Raw genomic sequence first — 21,534 nt, forward strand, 5'->3', positions numbered from 1 at the left:
CTGTGACTGAAAGGCCTGAAGTGTCCCAGGCCAAGATACATTTGAGGAAAGAGCTGATTCTTCATCCTGTCTTGCCTTACTGATTAAAGAAGAATCTGGGGAAGGCAGAGATGATGTATGTGATATTCTAGCACTCTTCCACTTTCCTTCTCATTTTGATGTACACTTGTTGGGGACTGGCTGCTTTTCTACAATAGGGCTAAGGTGATTTGGAAAGTAATTTGAAGTGCAAGTTGGATAAATGTTGGTGAAAGGAAAAAAGAATATTAAATGAAAGGAACATGCTGAAATTTTTCAATTTTTTTTTTAACAGTTCATAGATTTAACCGTGAAACACGTAGGTCTCCTGGTAGCGGGGGAAGGCTCAAATTTTGCAAGATGAAGCAAAGCTCCCAGTAAAGGCAAGGGTTGATCTAACAGAATTCAGAGTTCAACTCAGCCTTTATGTTCCTGAACAGGGATGGGTGAGCCTCAAGGAACGTTACAGAAGTTCCCCTACTTCAGAACATGGTTAGGTCCCAGGGGTCTGTTTGTAAGCTAAGTTTTATAAGCAACTATAACACAGGGCCAGCCTTAGGAACTGCAGGGCCCAACTGGAAATATTTTTTTGCAGGGTTCACAGCCAAGGTCTGCAGAATCTTAGAAACAGAAATAAAATCTATTAGAGATTGTATATCTCTATAGTAGAATGGAGAAGGGAATCATAACGTGCACTTAAAAGTGCATGTGAGTTAATGAACCAAATAAATCTAAGCACACTTTAATTTAAAACCGCATACTTCAATTATAGGATAACGGATATATGAGTACAATAAGAACAAAATTTTAAAAATTGCATCACAAATATTGATTGATGTATCTAAGCCAAAACATAGGAAGCTGTGTATTACGTTCTGTGCCCTCTCACAGGACTTGATTCCAGAGATTTTGGGGGAAAGAAGTAAAACTTTGCCTCATGGACCACTGCTCAATAATCTGCATTCATACACAAGTCTCACATTACACTCCAGACTATTAGCAATTACACAAATTATTGGAGTTCATTACAGTTAAGATACAGCTGCAGACATGACCAAAAGGCAGCTGGGGCCACACAGTCTGGGGTCCAAGGGAGACCCTCTCCTACACATGGTTTTTCATCAGTGCAGATCCTTACTTTCTCCTACAAGTCAATGGGTCTCTAAAGTGGGTAAGCCCATCCTAGCCCATCCTCCTGGACCCTAGGAGGGAAAAAGGGCCTAGATAGGGCATGTCTAGGAGCTACACAGTTTGAAGCTACAACAAGAAAAAATGTAAAAGATGCCTCACTGAAATAATTATTTCTGACATAAATATTTTGCATATCTTAAGGGGGCATGAAAGTGGGGTCAAATTATTTGTGCTAGTTCAATAACTTTTTATGGGTGTTGGAACTCTAATGCATTAATAAAAATTCACAGCTGACAAAGACTCTTGCATTAACACAGGAAGCAAGCCTACATATGCCTGCCTCTCAGCGCACTGGTTCCTCCACTGGAACATCTCATGACCACAAAAGTACCCCAGACTCATGAGACCAGTCTCGTGACTGTGGTTTGGGGTGCCACAAGGAGCTACTATTAAAGCAGATTTACAAATTATTCCTGACAGCCACGTAAAAAGAAATCGCACTATCATCAGCCATGTAAACTGATGTGGACCTAGGCATACAGTTCTTTGGCTCCAACTCAATGCATTTGTACTCCGTTGAATTTAGAAGAAAACAAAGCCACACAAACGTTATCTGAGAACTGATAGGTTGAAGGCATTAAAACATAATCAAACACTTCTTGGAATTTACCATATACGCATCTAGATTCTTCCCTTCAAAATGTACTTCCGTTGAGCGTTCCATAGGAATTAGTAGAGGATAGGGATCAAGGAACTGTGGGCATTCTTCTGCCTAGAGGGAGAAAGATTTCATATACAAATTAAAAAAATTCTTCCATCACAACAAATAAACAGATATTGGACAACGGATTTTTGTCCAGTAGCGTTTCAAGCTTAGGAGTGAGTGACAGATTTTATTATAACTTTTAAAATTAGACTTAAAGACTTAAAGCTTTCGCCAAACAATCATTTCCATTCCTGAAAAATAATTAAAGAAAATTTAAAATGGGTAAGGGGAAAAAACGAATTGTTTTCTAATCACATTTACTGAGTACACAAATTTATTTCTTATGTTCATATTGAGGAATTAAATAAACTCAGAAAAAAAAAGATTAATAAAAAGAATGCTGATTTTTCTTTGCAATTCATTTAATAATTGGCTGTGTTAAAAAATATGTATATTTGAGAGAGCGGGAGAGCGAGAGCACCATCCTAAGTGTTAATTTAAAAAAATGTATGTTTATTCTACTTTTGAATAAGTTTACCATGTTTTGCTTAATCACATCTTGATCTGAAGACACGTCCTCACATATATGCTTCCTCTTGTCCCACTGACAATTCCATCTGCTGTTTGTGCAGGAATGACACCTGTATGGAGTAACCAGAGATTTTTATTTTTTCCCTGCACTCCTTTGTAAGCCACAATTACAATTTCATTGCAGATATCAACCTTTCATTTTCAGGGGAAAAATACTTTAATATTTGTGGCCTCCTGTGAATGATCGGGACTCCTGGTCATTCACTGGGACCGGTGAATGACCGTTCTGCAGTCAGTTTTGTATTGGTTCATTCATCCATACCAGTGTCTCATGTGCCTACTGGGGAGTGCACAGGCCATTTTAGAGAAGCCACATCATCATGGGAGACGTGACTGAAATATGGTCAGCGGTGACTATAGTTTTTACACTCAATTCAGAAATAAGACATGCTGTGCAATTAAAAGGTGAAGCAGTCTCTTATTGCGACATGCAAATTTCTCTAGGTACTGCAAATGTTTAGCATATCAAGATTACTACAAACCAATAGCTCTTGAGCTTTGTTTTCTGACCAAGCTGTACTTCAGTTAAGAAAATCTGTTTGTGCCTTCTCAAGTATTCAACTGAGAAAGCAAAGACAGAGTTTACTAGATTGATGGTGATACAATTACGGCAACCTAAGGTCAGTCGCAGTAGACTCAAGAAAAAATCAATAAAAAAGACCTTAAAGAAAAAGTGATGGAGTAGAACCATGCATCTATCCACAGTGTCCTTTATAGTTCCTGATGGTGGCCATAAGGTGAGGCAAAAAGCTTTTGAAAAATAAAGACAATGGAGACCAGGATGGTGTAGTGGTTTGGGAACTGGACTTGGACCTGGAACATACAGGTTCAAATCCCTGCTCAGACATGAAGCTTCCTGGGTGACCTTGGGCCACTCATTCTCTCTCTCTCTCTCAGCCTCACCTACTTCACAGAATTGTTGGGAAGGCAAAAGGAGGGAAGAAACCATGTATACTACCTGGTTGAAGGAACTCCTCGGGGGGAAAGGTGGTATAAAAACGTGAAAAATGAATAAAATCTCAAAAGGAAAAAGAGCTGAGAGGTGAATATCCCATATTGTCTCTCATGCATTCAAGAAACACAAAAATGCAGGAACAGTCAAAGTGCAGCTTGCATGTTTTTTATAAATTGCTGGTATCCCTATAAGAAGGATTGCCTCATACAAGAAGGATTGACCATGATTGTGAATTCAAAGGCATAACTACTACAGTTAATTGCTGAACATATGCAGGTCATAGCCCAAAATCCACAGAACCCGTTTCAGAGTATCCGTATCAGAGCCTGGGATCTGTTCTGGAAGCCCCCAGAGATATGGAATCTGCAGATACCAGGGTCTAAATCTGAAACCCCTTCAAAACAAAGATGTGCCCAAATCCAACATTTTTTTAACCTTTCATGGCCAAACCACAGAGTTCTCAAGACTGTAGAGCTGTTTTTAGACCAGCTCCCACTTCCAGGACACATGGTTCCTTCTTCACTCAGGTCTGCTGCAGGAAGACCCACTTCCAGGTCACATGGGGATTCCTTTGTTCTCCCAGGCTTGCCCCAGAATGCTTTGGATTTTGATACATTCAGAATGTTGGATTTTGGCACTTTCTTTTTAAGGGGACTTAAATTTGGACCCCAGTATCTGCTGGCATCTGCAGTGAGCAAAATCTGTGAATGCCAGACCAGTGGATTCTGCAGGTCCATAAGAACATAAGAACAGCCCCACTGGATCAGGCCATAGGCCCATCTAGTCCAGCTTCCTGTATCTCACAGCGGCCCACCAAATGCCCCAGAGAGCACACCAGATAACAAGAGACCTCATCCTGGTGCCCTCCCTTGCATATGGCATTCTGACATAACCCATTTCTAAAATCAGGAGGTTGTCCACTGTATGAATGAAGAGAAGAGGAGGAGAATGAAGGAGCTAGATACTCACGGTTCATTTTCCTTCAGATTTATAGCTTCTCCACAGTCATAAAAAATATATGTACCCGAAGCAAAAGGTATGTCACTACCAAAGTTCAACTCCAGGGGGACCGATACATAATCTACCAAAAAAGAAAACACCAGGAATTTATTTGGTTGGGAATGGTTTATCATTTGTACAGCTGTGGTACAATAGCAATTTTGTTCAGGACATAACAGAGCCCTCTGAAGCAACTGTTGAACTTGTGGGGTTTTAAGTGAATCTTCCCTTACTCTGAATGAGGCTGCATTAAGTGTTTCAGTAATAGAAAGAACAAAACCTAGTGGGTAAAAGTATGATAAAATATTAAGTTACAGCATACTATTACAATAGGCAAATGCCTGTCTGAAAGGGATAATCCTTCTATTACTGAAAAGTGCGAGGCAGAGGAAACAAGACAAAATAGGAAGCACGTGTTTAGAACAAACAGCATTTTGAAAAGTCCTCTTTCTTAGGGGCTTTGTATCAGGCAAGTGTGCAGCACTTACCATTTATGAATTCCACACTATGAATAAAACTGATAACTTTGGGGTTACTGAATAAACCAACATGAGTTCAAAAGAAAATGCAAGCCCGAGCATTTTGGAAAGCTGAGTATTGCACAGACTTTTGTCTATTAATGGGTTTCTAATCTGGATTATGATAGAATTGAGGATGAAGAGCTATATATAGAGATGGGGACTTCCTCAGTGAGGCTCTCAGTTATTCCTGTTATGGAAATCTTCAACCACCCCCGCCCGGATAAGCTATTTCACAAGCTATTGAGCAATTTCAAGCTCAGCTTTCCTCTAACAGCTTTTTTGAATGGGTGGTGACAGCTGAGAAGGAAAGCCCACTTTATGAAGAATTCTGTTGCAAATTTCAGGTTGTTTTCCACTTTATCCCATGCTCTGAGGTCAGTTTAAAATCAAACAGGTAAAAACAAAAGACGCCAGTTAATTCAGAGATCTATCATTTAAAAATTGGTACTTACTAATAGAAGAGACTATTTACATATTTGTCTGAGCTTTCTGGGAGAAAATGGAGAATGTGAAAATTTTGACACACACCACTGCACCTTTTGCAAGCAACAGCCTACAAAGAACTCCTTCAAATAGCCAAGCGCGTGCTTTACGCTTGCTGGGAAAATTAAGAATGGTGGATGCACACACACAGACATATATGAAAGGAGACCACACATACAATCGGTTTTATGTAGTGCTTGGCCATTATGACACTACCAGCAGACTGCCTTTTTAAATGTCCTGGACTTTGGAAATTGGAACATGGTGGGGATTTTACAGAGACACTCTTGAAATTGTTATGGGACACAGGACAAACAGTATTTGCCCCACTTCATTATTAAAATATATGAAAATGGATTCAGTGTTAATTATACAGCTTTTTTCTTTAATATTCCAGCTTTATCAATCAGGATCTTGCAGTTCATGCTAAACAGTTTAGTACTGTGTGGCTGTCCTTTAAGCTTTTAGGCATAAATTATGAAGTACAGTGGACCCCCCTTATCTGTGGATTTCACTATCTGCAGATACTGGGCACTCAATGGTGCTCCGGAAGTCAAGTTCAGGTAACAGTGGGGCAAGCCTGGGCCCAGGGAGGGAGCTGCAGGAATTGGTAGTGGCTTCTGGACCAACACTGAATGCCCTGCAAACAGGGTGGTTTTGCAGTACTACTGTAGGAAAGACTATTTTCTCACTTATTTTGATTTTGTAAAACACTTTTAAAAGTGGATCCCAGTGTCCATGGATGTCGGTATCTGCTGGATTTGGGGGGGGGGGCAGAACTGAATACTGAAGGTCAACTACATGTCTAAATGGGAAGTGTCTATCAATAATTATATTAGAAAAGAAAAAAACACACACCAGACAACTGGTACAAGCCAACATGCAGAGAAACAGGATGGAATGAGAGGAGCCTGATCTGCTGAGGCAACTCCTCTAAGAAGTTTGGGAATGTATTAAAAGCAAGATGCAGTCATCTCTTTACCTTGGCCTTTTGGCGTTGGGGGAATTTCAGTAGGAGAACCGCAGATAATGACCCCTCTTTCCAACTCTGCCCGATTGCTTGTTCCACCAAAGTGACACCAAATCTGGTCATCTTCTTGTAAATCTGGCAAAGGACTTATAGTCAATTCTACCTGGAAACAAAAGCAAATGTAGAAAGACTGACAGAAAGCAATAAACATGACTGTTGATTTCTTAAGAGATAGCACAGAGGGCATGTAGCAGAAATGAAAACGTACACGTATTACAATGTACCATGATTTGATACATGCATGTTGGAACATTACAATAATGCCCTCTTATCTGACAACTGTCTTTGTTGCTGTTATCTTATGGTTGAAGGCCACAGCTCAATGCCAGAACAGACAATGTACATGCAGAAGGTTGCGAGTTCATTCCTTGGCATGTGTATTTAGTAAAGGTCAGCACTAAAAGAGGACTCTTTCAGAGATCTTGGACAAACTACTGTCAAGGCAGAGTTAACAATATTAGAATGATCCATCTCTGAATAAGCCAAGCCAGTTTCATATGTATTCAAAAATCTTGCCACAGGACATAAATGCCACATCAAAGGTTATGTTTGAAAGGCGTGACAAGGTTGACAGGTTATAATGCCCTCCCGCAGCCATTAAAATATTTTACACTCTCTCTCTCCCCCCCAGATGAAAAATAATCTTTTAACTTATTTTATTTCAAAAAAAAGCATACAACTAAATTAAACTATTTTGTACATAAGATTAAAAAACTATAGAACAATTACCATGTCTAAAAATTCATACTACGTATATATGATATCTAGATATATATAGACAACTACTAGAGTCATACTAGACATATATGACTCTCTCTCTCTTATATTATCCTTAAAACAGATAGGACCCAATCCTATCTAAACTTCCAGGGTCAATGTCGCAGCAATGCAGCTCCGAGGTAAGGGAACAAATGTTCCCTTGCCTTGAGGAGGCCTCCCTGACTGACCCACTGCAGGATGCAACTTGTGCCCCACTGGAACCGTTGCATCAGTGCTAGAAATTTGGATAGGACTGGGCCCTTAGTCAGTTAGGTGGTGTTCTTAGGAATAGTTGGCCCCAAGAACAAAATCAAGATAAAGTTCTTTCCTTAGGTAACATATATCAGTATGCAGTTCACTCATATACAAAGTTGTAGACACCTCTTTCCCCTGTGGGTAGGTGAAGATCACTGCAAGAGTTTCTATACTGGATAACAGTCTGGCCAAAACAACTTTAAAATGATGGCAGTGATGAAGTGGCTATGAGACTAGAGGTCAGGTTCACTTCCATAACATGGTATTCAAGGGAGGGGTAGGGGAGTTATGTTTTTATTTGATGGCTAAATTGTGTGAGGACACTGATCTCTTCCCCTCTCCTGTAAGAGTTGCAAGCTAACCATGTGAACTTCAAAGCCTGTGCTGATCTTCTTAATTTGAATGGACCAGGAAGTTCCAACATCAGCTGACAAAACCTACACATTTCTATTGTGGGCAGTGCTGGGACAAAGCCTCAACTTTGGATAATACTCAAAGCAGACCGTGAACATCATGTGGAGGAGGAACATGAGTGCAAATGTCCTGTCCCCCCCGCCCCCCATCAATAGATGCATCATCCTACTACCTGATGAACCATCTAATGGTATGGAGGATGTTCAGATGCTCAAAAGCATGAACTAAATACACTTACTCCCCTTTTTATGCATGTTATGAACATTGATTGGGTTGTTCAGAACTGCTCCTAGTTCAGCATCAAAGTCTTTGGTACAGTTGCAGCAGTGCCTGGGCTGGCAAGGGTATTTTTCTTAAATAGAGCAAAACAGCCAACCAAAGCCAAGTGACTCATTACAATGAAACTGTTGCTGCAGCAACAGGAATGCTGAATCTGGGATTCTTGGGAGTGTACAAAAGTCAGAGGACGAAGGAAGCTGTTGGAGAGACCAAGACCCGAGATATCCTTGGGGCCTGCAAATTTCAAGTTAAGAACACAGTAGGAGTGGCCAAACTGGTCTGTCAGCCTCAAGAGGCTCTTTGACATATAATGTGCAGCTCCCAGAAACATGTTGGCTCAGCTCTTTTTTGCATCATAACTAATATAAAAGGTAAATAAGAAATGCTTTATAATTATTTATTGGGGTATATACTGAGAGTCCACTGGATCAAAATGTAAATTTAACGTTCATGGTGTGAGTAAATTAAAATGCTTCTTAAAAATTGCACCTCAAACATCTCACCTGTGGCTCTCAAACATGTGAGGTTTTTCATATGTGGCTCTTATGTTAAGCAAGTTTGGTTATCTCTGATATATTGTACTGCAGGTGTACTACAAATAATTTTTTCCCATATTTCACAACATAATTTCTAATGACAATAACGATGTTGGACTTAAGTACAAAATCCTAGAACCTAACCTGTTCTTAGGTAGAGAGGCAGGTATACCACCACTACTACCATTAGTACTTAAGTAGTACATCCCATGAGATCTTCTGGGAGGGCTGTTTTATATGTTCTGTCATCAGAAGGAGTACACTTGGTGATGACACAAACAGCTTCCTCTATACTGGCACCTAAATTGTGGAACTCTCTCCCATAGGAGGTGAGGTCATCTCCCTCATTAATTCAGTTTCGGTGCCCACTGAAAGTTGTTTCATTTCAGTTGGTCTTCCAAATCTTTACCCAGTGGGTAATTCATCTGTGGAACTCCTTGCCACAGGATGTGGTGATGGCATCTGGCCTAGGTGCCTTTAAAAGGGGATTGGACAGATTTCTGGAGGAAAAGTCCATCACAGATTACAAGCCATGATAGGTATAACTCCTGGTTCTACAAGTAGAGAGTGAGGTAAGTTGGGAAGGGATGGATGTGGAGCCTGCTCCTTCCCCATGCAATGACAATGGCACAGTTAGCGCCTTATCCAAAATAGCTGTGCGAGTTTCAGGAGGGATAGAACAGAACCTTCCTTTCCCCCACTGGATGGAACTTCGGTAAAAAAGGAGTGTCTGTCCTCAACTCTGTCCTCAAATCTATTTGAAAAAAGAAATACTGCCTCACTTATGTTTCTATCATTCTCTTTAGTCTTCAGTCTCTTTTTTTTTTTGCAGTTTTTTTTTGTTTCCAGCACAAGCATCTATTGAGTCCAGAAGTTATTTAAACTTTTCCAACATAATTAAAGCACGTTAACCACACCACAATAGCTAGACGACCCAGCAGGAGCTGTGAATCAGGCTGGAAAAGAATCGGGAGGTTTGTTTTGAAAGGACAAGAAGGACAAACTTTTCCCCAAATGCTCATTCAGAGCTGGAGAGATGAAGCAATGCTTTGGCTGCCTGGGCACAGAAATAAGAAGTTTCCTGACAAAGAGCGATGTCTGGTGGCTTCACGAGCCTCAGGGGGAAAAACATCAACCGTACATTCGTGATTATTTCCGTGATTTAAAGGAAATAAGCCGCCATAAGTAGGTGAGAGGAAGCACAGAAAGGTTTTTTGAATACGTGTTAAGCTTTATGCATGTTCCCTCTTTTTTGCAAACATTCTTATGCCCCAGTGGCCTTCTGCTATTCTGTGTCTATTGTAATTGTACAGCCCATTTTCCCAGCTGAGATAGTTATGCCTTCAAGGACTGCAACATTCCTGCGGTGAATAAATGAACCACACAAAAAAGGTGAGCCAAAGGTATAACCACAGAGCGCATATTTTGGAACAAGATGATGGAGTATACACATCATGTTCTCTCTCTCATGGCTGGTTCCCACCCCCACCTCAAATCCAACATAGTCTAAACACAATTGCCTTAAGGTGTTTGCCCCCCCCACCCCCGCAACAACCATTCCACTTAAGTGGTCTGAAAATCATAACAGAACTTATGTTCTGAACAGAACAGAACAGAACAGAACTGGTACCTGTATATCTAGGGGTTCTCTGCAGGACTCCAGACTGTTGCTCACCTTCCTTGTTATAGTTGCATTCAGTGGAGTTGCCCTGCAGGACCTCATGGAGCACAGTAAAGCCCTGTGCTTTTCTTTCCTCTTCCATAACAGGAGAGGAGAGAACAGGTATGCCACTGTTATGGCCATGCAGTAACATAATTAAAGGGGGGGCAGAGGGGTACATTGCCCTGGATACATAAGATCTAAAAAAACTTTGAACATTTCTCTTTCCATTACCATTAACTACGTTACTCCATCCCTTTTCATTATGTTGTAGTGGTACACTAAAATCCCAGAGACCATTATGAATCGCCCTGTAATTGAGCACAGAACCAGTTCCAAGAACACACATATTGGCCTCAAAATATCGCTAAGCCTTTACATAAATTTTTTAACGTCCGTATCACATACACACTGAAGTCCTGACACACTGACCTTGTGTGGGTCTCTCCGGCTCATGTTTTGGGGCTCAGCACTTGTAATATTCAAACAGACGCCATCTGGGCTCCACAGCCAGTTGTTTTCTCGAGATGATCTTTCACAGTCTTTTTTCCTGGTGCACCTGATATAAATTAGACAAATTAACACTATCTCCAGTTGTCAGAATGCAACAGACTTCAAAATGTAAGTGAACCAAAAAGAAAAGATGGCACAGAAATGTGCGCTTAATAGCTCATTTCTTTCTTTCAGTTTACTTATTGTTCATTATGACAGGGTAATTACGTGTGAGCATTTTCAAATGATAACACTAATTGCACAAATATTTACTTGAAATGCAATCCACGATGCAACAGTGAAAGCCTAACCTCATGTAATATGTAAATAGAAAAGTAGTCAAGAAGTTAGGAAATTTATACTAGGCTGTGAACCATATGGATTTGGACTATTTTACGAAACGCACTGCAAATTCATCATCAGGTTTTTGGATTCTCTTGGGGCTCAGCTTTGCCGATTTGTGCTTGAACTGCACAAGGAAATATCTGTCCCTGGCTACCAGAATGGCTGTTTCTCACTGCTAGAGGGAAAGGACACTTAAAACAATATTCTTGAAATATGAGTCTGGTTACACTGGATGGAGTGGCAGGGGTAAGCAGAGCCGCCAATGGGAGGTGAGGCCAGGTGAACTTCTTTTGAACTCTGGATATCTGAATATTTTACTGGCACGTCTTCATGAAATAATGAAGCAAAGACAACACATTCATAACAATATATCAATCTGCAAACCATGGTACCCACTCTATTGTACCATGATAATTTAACACAATGCTCCTATGCTTCAAGTCTGCCTACCTATGGGGTTTCCTTGTTTGGCTTCACATCAAGCTCTCAGTTCATTTTACTGAAATAGTTCAAATGTCTAGAGAGGAAGCAAGATCCCTGAAATCCATCTGCTTCCTATAATTAAATAAACCCTTTGCGCCAATAGCACACACTTCATATCACAAAATCCCATATGCTCCTGCCATGGGGTTAATTAACCTAAAAGTCAGAAGCAGAGTTGTCTGACTTAGACCCACTCCTCCTTCTCCTAACTTATTAAAAAATAAGCCTAGAGACATTCAAAATGTTTGGTTCAGCAGATTTCTAAGCTTACTTCTGAAATATAATTTAGTTACTGAAACTGATAAACCACACACATAGCTACGGCCATGCCTGCATCTTTACAGGCAGGTTCAAGAAGGCCTAGGCCTTTAGTTTTGGAAGAAAAGTAACTGACAGCACCATTCTAATGGAAAACTTTGCAGGTGCAGCAGACACTGCGCAGGCCTTGAATATCACAAACTCGCCGTAAAGCACGTTTATGACTACTCTAGAGCAAGTGCAGCAGTGGAAAGGCCTGCGTCTGCCTGCCAGCACTGCACCTGGATCTTTTGAACTGCTGGCGGAGGTAAGTACTCCACCGAGATGTGCAGGGGCTTGGGGAGGGCAGAACGGAGGCAGGGAAGGGGTGTAACGGGGGGAGGGAGGCAGAATGGGGGTAGGACAGGCCCAAGAGGGAGAGGGATCAGTGGAGGAAGCCTCTGTTGTATCCTAATCCTGTTCCCAGGCTCGGGAGCTATACAAGGAGCTGTTTGGATTTGCACCAGAAATTTTGCTAGCGCAGATCTGAGTAGCCCTATTGGGCAGGGTGCAGCTTTACACAGGGTAAGGGGAAAAATATCCCCTTATCCCGCATTAGACCTCCAGCGTCCTCCTAACTGGCACTGGATACAGCGCGGGCCACTTGGCCCAGTGCAGGTTCCGACTGGGCTGTTAGTATTTTTTATATTCTTTGAGAAATCACAGGTATTTTTTCTCCCCGCTGTGTAAAGCTCACAAATTCCCCCAATAAACTTGTCTTGCCTTCTGAAATGGGGACACATGACTTTTGGGAATGATGGAATTAGCTCACAATAAGCCGCTGTAAGCAATAACAACATGAAAAAAAATTGATAGGCTGGAAATCCTTGGATTTCACATTTGCCTAACTGATCTCAACAGAGAAATGTTTTTGATTTTCCCATTTACAGTTGCAATTTTGAAACCAAGCTTGTTTCGCAAGTTGGTTCCAAGTCTAGTTATAATGTAATACCTGTACTAGAAAGTAATTTCAAACTAGCTTAACTGTCATGCAGCATCCACCAGAAGCCCCTGGAATTATACGTTGGTGACAGTGCTGAGATGTTTGCAGACATAGAACTACAATACTTGTTGCTTGTTGAAGCAAAATTGTGACCATTCAACCAGTGGCGTCACTAGGATTCATGTCACCCGGTGTGGGAGGCCTGCATGTCACCCCATGCAGTGGGTGGGGGAACACCCCAGGTGGGTGTGGTGATGTACCATCGCCCCGCCCCCACACTTTTTTGGCTGTACCTTTTGTTAGAACACAGATATTTCAATGTGGTTTGTTTCATTGTATTGTGCATAAAATTATGCATTGATTGATATATAACATGATGGTATTATTCCTCCAAATTCTGATTTTAGTGATTTTGAAAACTTGTAGAGTCTCTCTCTCTCTCTCTCACACACACACACACACCCATGTCAACTTACTAACAACTTATTGCAGCAGTTCTCAAACTTTTAGCACTGGGACCCACTTTTTAGAATGACAATCTGTCCAGGACCCATTGGAAGTAATGTCATGGCCAGAAGTGACGTCATCAAGCAATTAAAATAAATTATAAATAATTTAAAATAAAATAATTAAATAAGGGGGAGCCAGTCCTGTTCCACCAAGTGAATCTACTCTGAAGTAAGTCCTATTGTGGTCAATGGGGCTTACTCTCAGGAAAGTGTGGGTAGGATTGCAGCCTGTGAGCCCATTCCTATGCATGTCTGCTCTGAAGTAAGTTCCACAGTGGTCAATGGGGCTTACTCAGTAGTCTGCCTGCAATAACAACCCACCCCAAAATCAGAAGGATTTCCAGCCCTCCCAGTGCCCAGTTTAAAGTTCTTCTATTTCAGGCATATCAATACAAAGACCCACCTGGCTTTGCAAGTGCAAAATAGAAGACTTTCCCCTTACCATTCAAGCCTCCTTTTTGTTCTTTTTTTTGGGGGGGAGGCTGCCTTCTGGAGCAGCTCCATTGGATCAGGACCCTTCTGGTGTCCTCACATTCCCCTTTGCCTGGCCTGACCACCAGCCAAGGCATGTCTGCCTACTCGTGAGTAAACGCAACCGTGAGGCTGCTTTCCTTTCCATAGGGCTCCATAGATTGGGAGGGAGGCAACTGGGAGGGAGGAACTTCCTTCTCCGGTGTTTTTGGGGGCTGCACTCATTGGATAAGGACCATTCTGACGTCCTTGGAGCCTCTCAGCCTGCCTTGAATCAGGCAAGTCTGCCTACTCGTGAGTAAACATGGCCACGTGGCTTTGTTTCGGGCTCAGACTAGCAGCTGGGAGGGGGAAAATTCTTGGGTGTTCTTTGGGGACTGCATTCATTAGATTGGGACCATTCTGGTGTTGTTGGAGGAATCTCAGCCTGCCCTTTCTGATGGACTGTGGCAAGTATGCCTACTCACAAGTACACGTGCGCTACGGGTCACTTTCACTTTCTATAGGGCTCCATGCATTTTTTCCTTCCGGTTTTTTGGCTATAACTTCTGAACGAAAGGAGTGATTTCAATTCCGCTTTTCGCACTACACTACACTACACTGGCCATTCCGCATCCAACGGTGTATGGCATGACACGGTAGCTCCTAACCCCGTGACGTTACTGCGTCCTCCCCCCAGGATGCGTCACCTCCCCGGCGCGTCACCTGGTGCGGCCCGCACCCCCCACACACCCCCTAGCGACGCCAGTGCATTCAACAGATAGTTGGATTGGATGACACTTTCCTCTGGCCTCAGAAATTTAAAGCTTGCGGCAAACACTTATCTTGCTCTCTCTCTCTCCTTTCTGGGTCAGTTTTCTTAATCACCCATGTACGGGAAGCGTCATCCAAATTGTCTCTCTACATTGAACAGGGGCAGTTTTGACCACTTCACCTCCATATAATTAAGGATTTACACTGGGAAGCAATGGGAGGGACCAGGGCATCTGCATGCCTTGAACGCATCCATTTTTAAACATCTGTGGTTGATCAGACAGGCAGGGAAATTACTGTACAAATCACTATTCTGCTGGAGTGATTATAGCTTCTCTCTAACCAGTCACCAAGTTCCAAACTGGCCCAACTGTAACTTTCTGTGTTGATGAGTCCTAAATTATGGATGGTCTTAAAGAATAAACAGTGCTTCAGTGCAATCAATTATATTAGGAAATCTCTTCTTAGAATATTGAAAAGTGAAGTTAATTCTTGTCCTCAGTTACAGAGATGTGCTTGGAAATGTTGAGCGCATGCGAGTGCTCAAGTGTGTTTCTAATCTCACTAGGCAAATAGGTATATTTTAAGTGGTGGTTCTCTTATTTTTATCAGAGGGAGAGCAGAAAATCCTACTCCTCCCAGCATTGTGCTCCTTCCGTTGGCTGTTGTGAGTGTTGCCTTTGGGTGTGTGTATTTCCCTCGAGACAGGGAACTTGAGAAATTTTAACTAAAAAAAACTAGTTTTTTAAAAAAAATTTCATTTGTATGTAAACCATTATGAGGACATTTTGTTAAAGGGCAGTACAGGCATGCCCCTGTATCCGTGGGGGTTCCATTCTGAACCCCCCCCCCCGGCGGTTACCTGAACCTGCGGATTTGGGATCTGCAGATATATAAACATTTATATTTAAATAAATATTCAACATCATCAACATTAAGAATGAATTAGGCCAGTGGTTTCCAAACTTACCTGGGTCATGATGCCCTCACAACATTTCTGCCCAAATGAACCAGGAACCTCCATCTTGGATCTCACAAAATCTTACGATGTCCAAGACAGTAGTGTCCAAACTTCACAAGATTTGGGTATCACCATTTTGATGAGATTTTGGTTGATCCAAGATGGCATCATCCAGGTGAACAGGTAGAAGGCGCATTGGGGAACATCCCGTGGCACCTCTGTGATTGGGAATCCCTGAATTACCGTATTTTTCACTCCATAAGACGCACTTTCCCCCCAAAAAAAGTGGGGGGAAAAGTGTGTGCGTCTTATGGAGCAAATACAGGGGGCAAGGTCTGCACCGGGGGCAAGGTCCTTATTTGCACAGGCGCCACAGGGGGAGGGCAGGCGGAGAACAAAGGGGGCAAGGTCTGCACCGGGGGCAAGGTCCTCATTTGTGCAGGCGCCACAGGGGGAGGGCAGGCTTACTTTAAAAGTAAGTTTTCCTCCTCTAAAAACTAGGTGCATCTTATGGTCAGGTGCGCCTTATGGAGCGAAAAATACGGTAGTCTTTTGCCTTGGACCATCAGAACTGTCAATACCATTGGAAGCTTTTAACAGGCCCCAGAGTGCTCTAGTCCGTAGTCATCTTCTGTTGGCACCAATTTCATCTGGTGCCAACAGAAGTTGACTATAGACTAGACCACTCTGGGGCCTGCTAAAGGCTTCCAATCCAACTCTCAACAATGAACCAACTCTGTGTCCTTAAAACCTCAGAAACACAAAGGAATGAAAAAGGAACTAAACTCTACACAGTGATTTGTAAGGCCCGATTTTGCCCTTTGAGAAGTTGCATTAAGGCATTTTTAGTGTTAACAATAAGAGACTAAGACTATCACCAGATAAATGCTAGATGTTCACCAGCTGTGGCTTGGCAACTGCCATTTTCATGCAAATTTTATACAAACCAGTCAGAGAAAATATGCAAATTAGCTTTCTCCCTACTGTTCATTGTATGTTTACACTGTTGTAATTGAATGAAGAATTTTTTTTCCCCGGTTGTGGCATAAATACTTGGAAGAAATTATTCAGGACTGATAACATGGTGAAAAGAATTAACTAACATAATATGAAATACGACTCCACAGCAGTTTCAAGTACTTACTTTCCCTCTGTAACGCACCAGCCGCAGTAAGGATCCCGGGCTTTAGTACAATTTTCACAACCTGAGTAACTATCACATTTTTGGACAGGCATGTGGAACACCTAAAAAGAAAAAAAAAAAAGAGAGACTTGACTCGCCCACTATATCATTGTCTCTGTCAAATCTCCCCCCAAGCGACTATTTGTCCAGTTGGAACAGGAATTAAAAAAAGACACATTGGGATATCTGATCATGTGTCTTCCATGCATCATGTAGTTCAGCCATTAACTGCTGTTTAATCTATGACTCAAATATATGCAGGATTCTAGAGTTGTCATATAGTGGCTGATGGGATTGAGTTCCTTCTGCATATATGCAGAATATGTGCACAGTGGGGTCTCAGTAAACGCGGGGATCCATTCTAGGACCCCGCGCAGATACCAAACTCTGCAGATAGTAAAATCCCGCTGGCAAACTGGAAGTGTCTTTCAAAAGTCTCAGGGAGGCCTTCTGAAGCACAGGGATGCCGTGTGTGACCTCCCCATGCCTCAGGAGACATTCCCAAGGCTTCTGAAAGGCACTTCTGGTTTGCCAAAAAACTTCCGGTCACGTCCAGGAGGTCTCAGAGGCCCCTCCAGCCCATGGCTTGGATCCGCGGTTAGTCAAATCCTTGTATGCCAAGCACAAACATAAGGAAAGGCCCACTTTACTTCTTATGGCAAGTCCCATAGAAAGTTCAACTACAAGGTAGTAAAAAAAAAAATACTTCTATTTCTTCAAGCCTCAGTAGGATGGGCATTTTCATGGGCATAACTGGTAGGTATTGCAATTCTTAATCTCATTATGCCCAGAATAGGAGCAATGGTTACTGTGATATTTTGCCTGCACATTCTTCTAGGAACGGCAGCAACTGTTACCCTGCACATGCTGATCTCGGAAGCTAAGCAGGGTCAGGCCTGGTTAGTACCTGGATGGGAGACCACCTGGGAATACCAGGTGCTGTAGGCTTATACCATTGTCTTTCGAGACTGAAGGTTGCCAACCTTCTAGGAATAGTATTTCTAGCTATAACTATCAATAAATATATTAAAAAATGGAAATATCCAAAGCACACTTCTGGTGATACACACTCAAATACAGATATAAGCTGAATACTGGACCTGAAACCTAAACACATTTATCTGGCAGTTACATTACACTTAACAGGATTTACTTTAGGGTGAACCAGAATGTGAAATCTCATAACTTTTGCCATTACTGAGTTCTTGCAACATCTCCGCTGGGAACAAATTCATGAGCAATTTAATATGAAAGGGATGACTCTCAGTCATATGACAATGCACAATTCATAATCTTGGGAGTCAGCAACAAGTCACAGAGAATAGGTTTATATGAGTTGCATTTATATTTATTGACAATAAACCAATTCTACAGGCAAAACCGCTTCTGGTTTAGATTACACTAATCGCAAAACTGACAGAAAAGTTCTTTTTGATTATTCTTTAACACTATTTGATTTAAGGGATAGTGGTGAGGAAGAGAGAATGGAATCTGAGCCACCAAGTAAGCGGAAATAATTGCTGTGTGCTATTTCATTTCCACAACGGAATACAGTTGGACCTCGGTATTTGTGGGGGGCCTGTTCCTGCCCTCCCAGATACTGAAACCCACAGATAATTGAATCCTGCATCCAGGAGGCCTTCGGAGGCTGGGGAGGCTTCCAGGGCCTCAGAAAGTTTCCCAGACACGACTGGAAGCGCCTTCATAAGGTGAGTCCCTCCAGTGTGGGTTCGGAACCTGTGCTAAGTCAAATCCATGGGTTCTAAAACCCACAGATGGAGATATCCCACAGATAAACCCAACCTGAATTGCTAAATTTAAGTGGCAATGCACCAGTTTGCAGACTGCATAAAAACAAACAATGAAGGCTGCGGGATGGGGTGTATTTTCTGATTGCTACATGTATGTAGGAATGAACCTCAAAACACAGTTGTTCCAAATTACCCACTCCTTATTTAGTTGTACAAGAAGATAAACAGAAGTGGTAGAGAAGGAACCAGAAAACAGCCAACCGTGTCCTGTTGCCCATTAGGTTCACATTGTTCCCCTCCCCCCCAAGACACACATCAAAACCTCAGTTTCCCAGCATACACTTTTTTGGTACTATACTGAAATGCTCTTCCTATCATAACCCTTGCCCCAACCAGAATCTCATCTTGAAGTACCATCTCCCACCTACTGTTGAGCAACCAGAATTTAAGTCACCATAATTATTGCTGGCAGGCAATGTGGTCCAGTGGTCAGCATATTGGATTTAGATTAAGGGGCCATACCACATGTTTTACTGGTAGACCTAGACCCATTACTGGTCTTTGGGTGCTTTTGTTTATTTGATTAGATGCGGCCATGATGAGCCACTAATTTGACTGTGGAAGTAGCATGGAGATGATTCATCAACTGCAAGTTGATGATTCATTAACTGACCAAGCAACTTCTGAATCCAAGTCACTCCACTTAACTGTTACCTGCTTGATGCCATATACCATGTCTATATTTTCTTGAACTCTTAGTACTGTGGTAGGTTCACCTCTTCTAAGTATTTGGGATTGGGAACCTACTTCTCTTGGCAATCTACAAACTGAGAAAGACTTGGAATATACCATACTCAAGTATGCAAACTAATTAACTACCTTCTAGTTTTTAACATGACAAATTATCACCTTCTTACTCAAGGGATATCCTATTTTCACTTGGCACTGAAGCACAAAATTCTAGCTCAGAAAACTATCACACTAATTTATCCTAAGAAGCTTGTTTTCAATTCAATGCCATTTTAAAGTTTGTTTATTGCCCATCCCAGCCCCCAAAATAGTACCTTGTTTGAGGTCATCACATACAAATTCTCATGGAGAGCATCAAGAACAAGATCCTTCTTAATAGGAGTATTTTTCCCAATATAAATACTATCATATTCCTTTGAAAGATTAGACACCTGAAACACAGATTTGTAAAAAAAAAAAAAATTTAAACAGCTATTTTAATTAAACAAACTGAAGCTGTATTTATCTGAAACTTAATGACAGAGCAATGGTATGCATGTCTACTCAAAAGGAAGCCCCCTTCTGTTCCAACTGCATTTACTCCCAGGTAAGTATGTCTAGGACTGCAAACTTACACTGATGAACCGTTTCATTATTTAAAATCAGCCACTTCAAGGAAGAATTTTTGATGGGCATCACCACTTTTTTGAACATTACTGGTCTTTCAAAATCATAAGAACATAAGAACAGCCTCAATGGATCAGGCCATAGGCCCATCTAGTCCAGCTTCCTGTATCTCACAGTGGCCCACCAAATGCCCCAGTGAGCACACTTGATAACAAGAGACCTGCATCCTGGTGCCCTCCCTTGCATCTGGCATTCTGATATAGCCCATTTCTAAAATCAGGAGGTTGCACATATACATCATGGCTTGTAACCCATAATGGATTTTTCCACCAGAAACTTCTCCAATCCCCTTTTAAAGGCATCCAGGCCAGATGCTGTCACCACATCCTGAGGCAAGGAGTTCCACAGACCAACCACACGCTGAGTAAAGAAATATTTTCTTTTGTCTTTCCTAACCCTCCCAACACTAAATTTTAGTGGATGTCCCCTGGTTCTGGTGTTACATGAGAGTGTAAAGAGCATCTCTCTATCCACTTTATCCTTTCCATGCATAATTTTGTATGTCTCAATCAAGTCCCCCCTTAGGCATCTCTTTTCTAGGCTGAAGAGGCCCAAATGCCGTAGCCTTTCCTCATAAGGAAGGTGCCCCAGCCCAGCAATCATTTTAGTCGCTCTTTTGTACCTTTTCCATTTCCACTACGTCTTTTTTAAGATGTGGCGACCAAAACCGGACACAATGTTCCAGGTGTGGCCTTACCATCAATTTGTATTGTACCAACAGCATTATAATATTAGCTGTTCTGTTCTCAATACCTTTTCTAATGATTCCAAGTATAGAATTAGCATATAATCCACATTAAAATCTCAGCTTTTGCTATTATCTTTTATGAGACTTGGTGGAAGTATGTCCCAAATTACAGGCAACATATGACTAAATACGTTATGCAATCTAGATAAGCATTTCATGAACATTTAAGCTGAAATAAATGTGCCAGCCTTTAAGATACTACGAAGGTTCTAGATTTTCTGCAATCTAGATTAGTTTTTAAATTCTGGATTCTTCCTTATTATAAATTATTATAATTTATTATACATTTATATAAATATTATAAACTCCAGAGGCCTTTATACCAGCTTGGAGAAGATCTAGCACTTTTCACGTTTTGGTCTATTGCAGACGTAGAGCTATTTTTGATACAAAAGTCAGACTCTTGCTCATTATTTCCAAACCTTGAGCTTACGTGCTTTCTCCTCAGCTCTGCATATAAAGATTCCTTCCCCTTTTGCTCTGTTCATAGCAAATCATAGTTTTCTGTTAGATTCAAACTGGGCAAACTATGGCTTAGCACGAAGTAAAGCCTTCAAACTGTGGTTTCCAGTTCTGATTTCTTGAGAAACTACAGCCTGTGCAAACCATAATTCATCAGTTTTGGACAAAAATGGCAAATTATGCTTTAGTGCAAACCACAAAATTAGGGAGGGAATAAGAGTTCATTGTGAGGCTCCAGAGCGGGGAGTAGACTGATGTATGGCTCATATTTGATGACCAAAAGGGGCTTGGGTGTTATTTCCAAACTGGTTCATACATTCTAATTGGGCATGTATTAGGCTAATCGGGTAAGAGGCACTTTTTCAAGTGGGTGCTCCTTTTTT

At 41.6% G+C, this 21,534-nt stretch overlaps 1 protein-coding gene across 2 annotated transcripts in view; it reads right to left on the bottom strand.

Moving 5' to 3' along the window:
* Window positions 1–21,534, bottom strand: part of PLXNB2 (plexin B2) — a 364,491-nt gene that overhangs the window by 78,613 nt on the left and 264,344 nt on the right. For both annotated transcript variants that reach the window (XM_066633179.1, XM_066633180.1), the window contains 7 exons: window positions 19,590–19,706; window positions 16,736–16,836; window positions 10,770–10,896; window positions 6,387–6,537; window positions 4,371–4,482; window positions 2,394–2,496; window positions 1,820–1,921 (listed from right to left, as the gene is read on the bottom strand). In XM_066633179.1, coding sequence (XP_066489276.1) covers window positions 1,820–1,921; window positions 2,394–2,496; window positions 4,371–4,482; window positions 6,387–6,537; window positions 10,770–10,896; window positions 16,736–16,836; window positions 19,590–19,706 — 813 coding nt within the window. The remainder of the gene's footprint in view (window positions 1–1,819; window positions 1,922–2,393; window positions 2,497–4,370; window positions 4,483–6,386; window positions 6,538–10,769; window positions 10,897–16,735; window positions 16,837–19,589; window positions 19,707–21,534) is intronic.

This window comes from Tiliqua scincoides, chromosome 7 (genome assembly GCF_035046505.1).
Source record: "Tiliqua scincoides isolate rTilSci1 chromosome 7, rTilSci1.hap2, whole genome shotgun sequence".
Lineage (NCBI taxonomy): Eukaryota > Metazoa > Chordata > Lepidosauria > Squamata > Scincidae > Tiliqua > Tiliqua scincoides.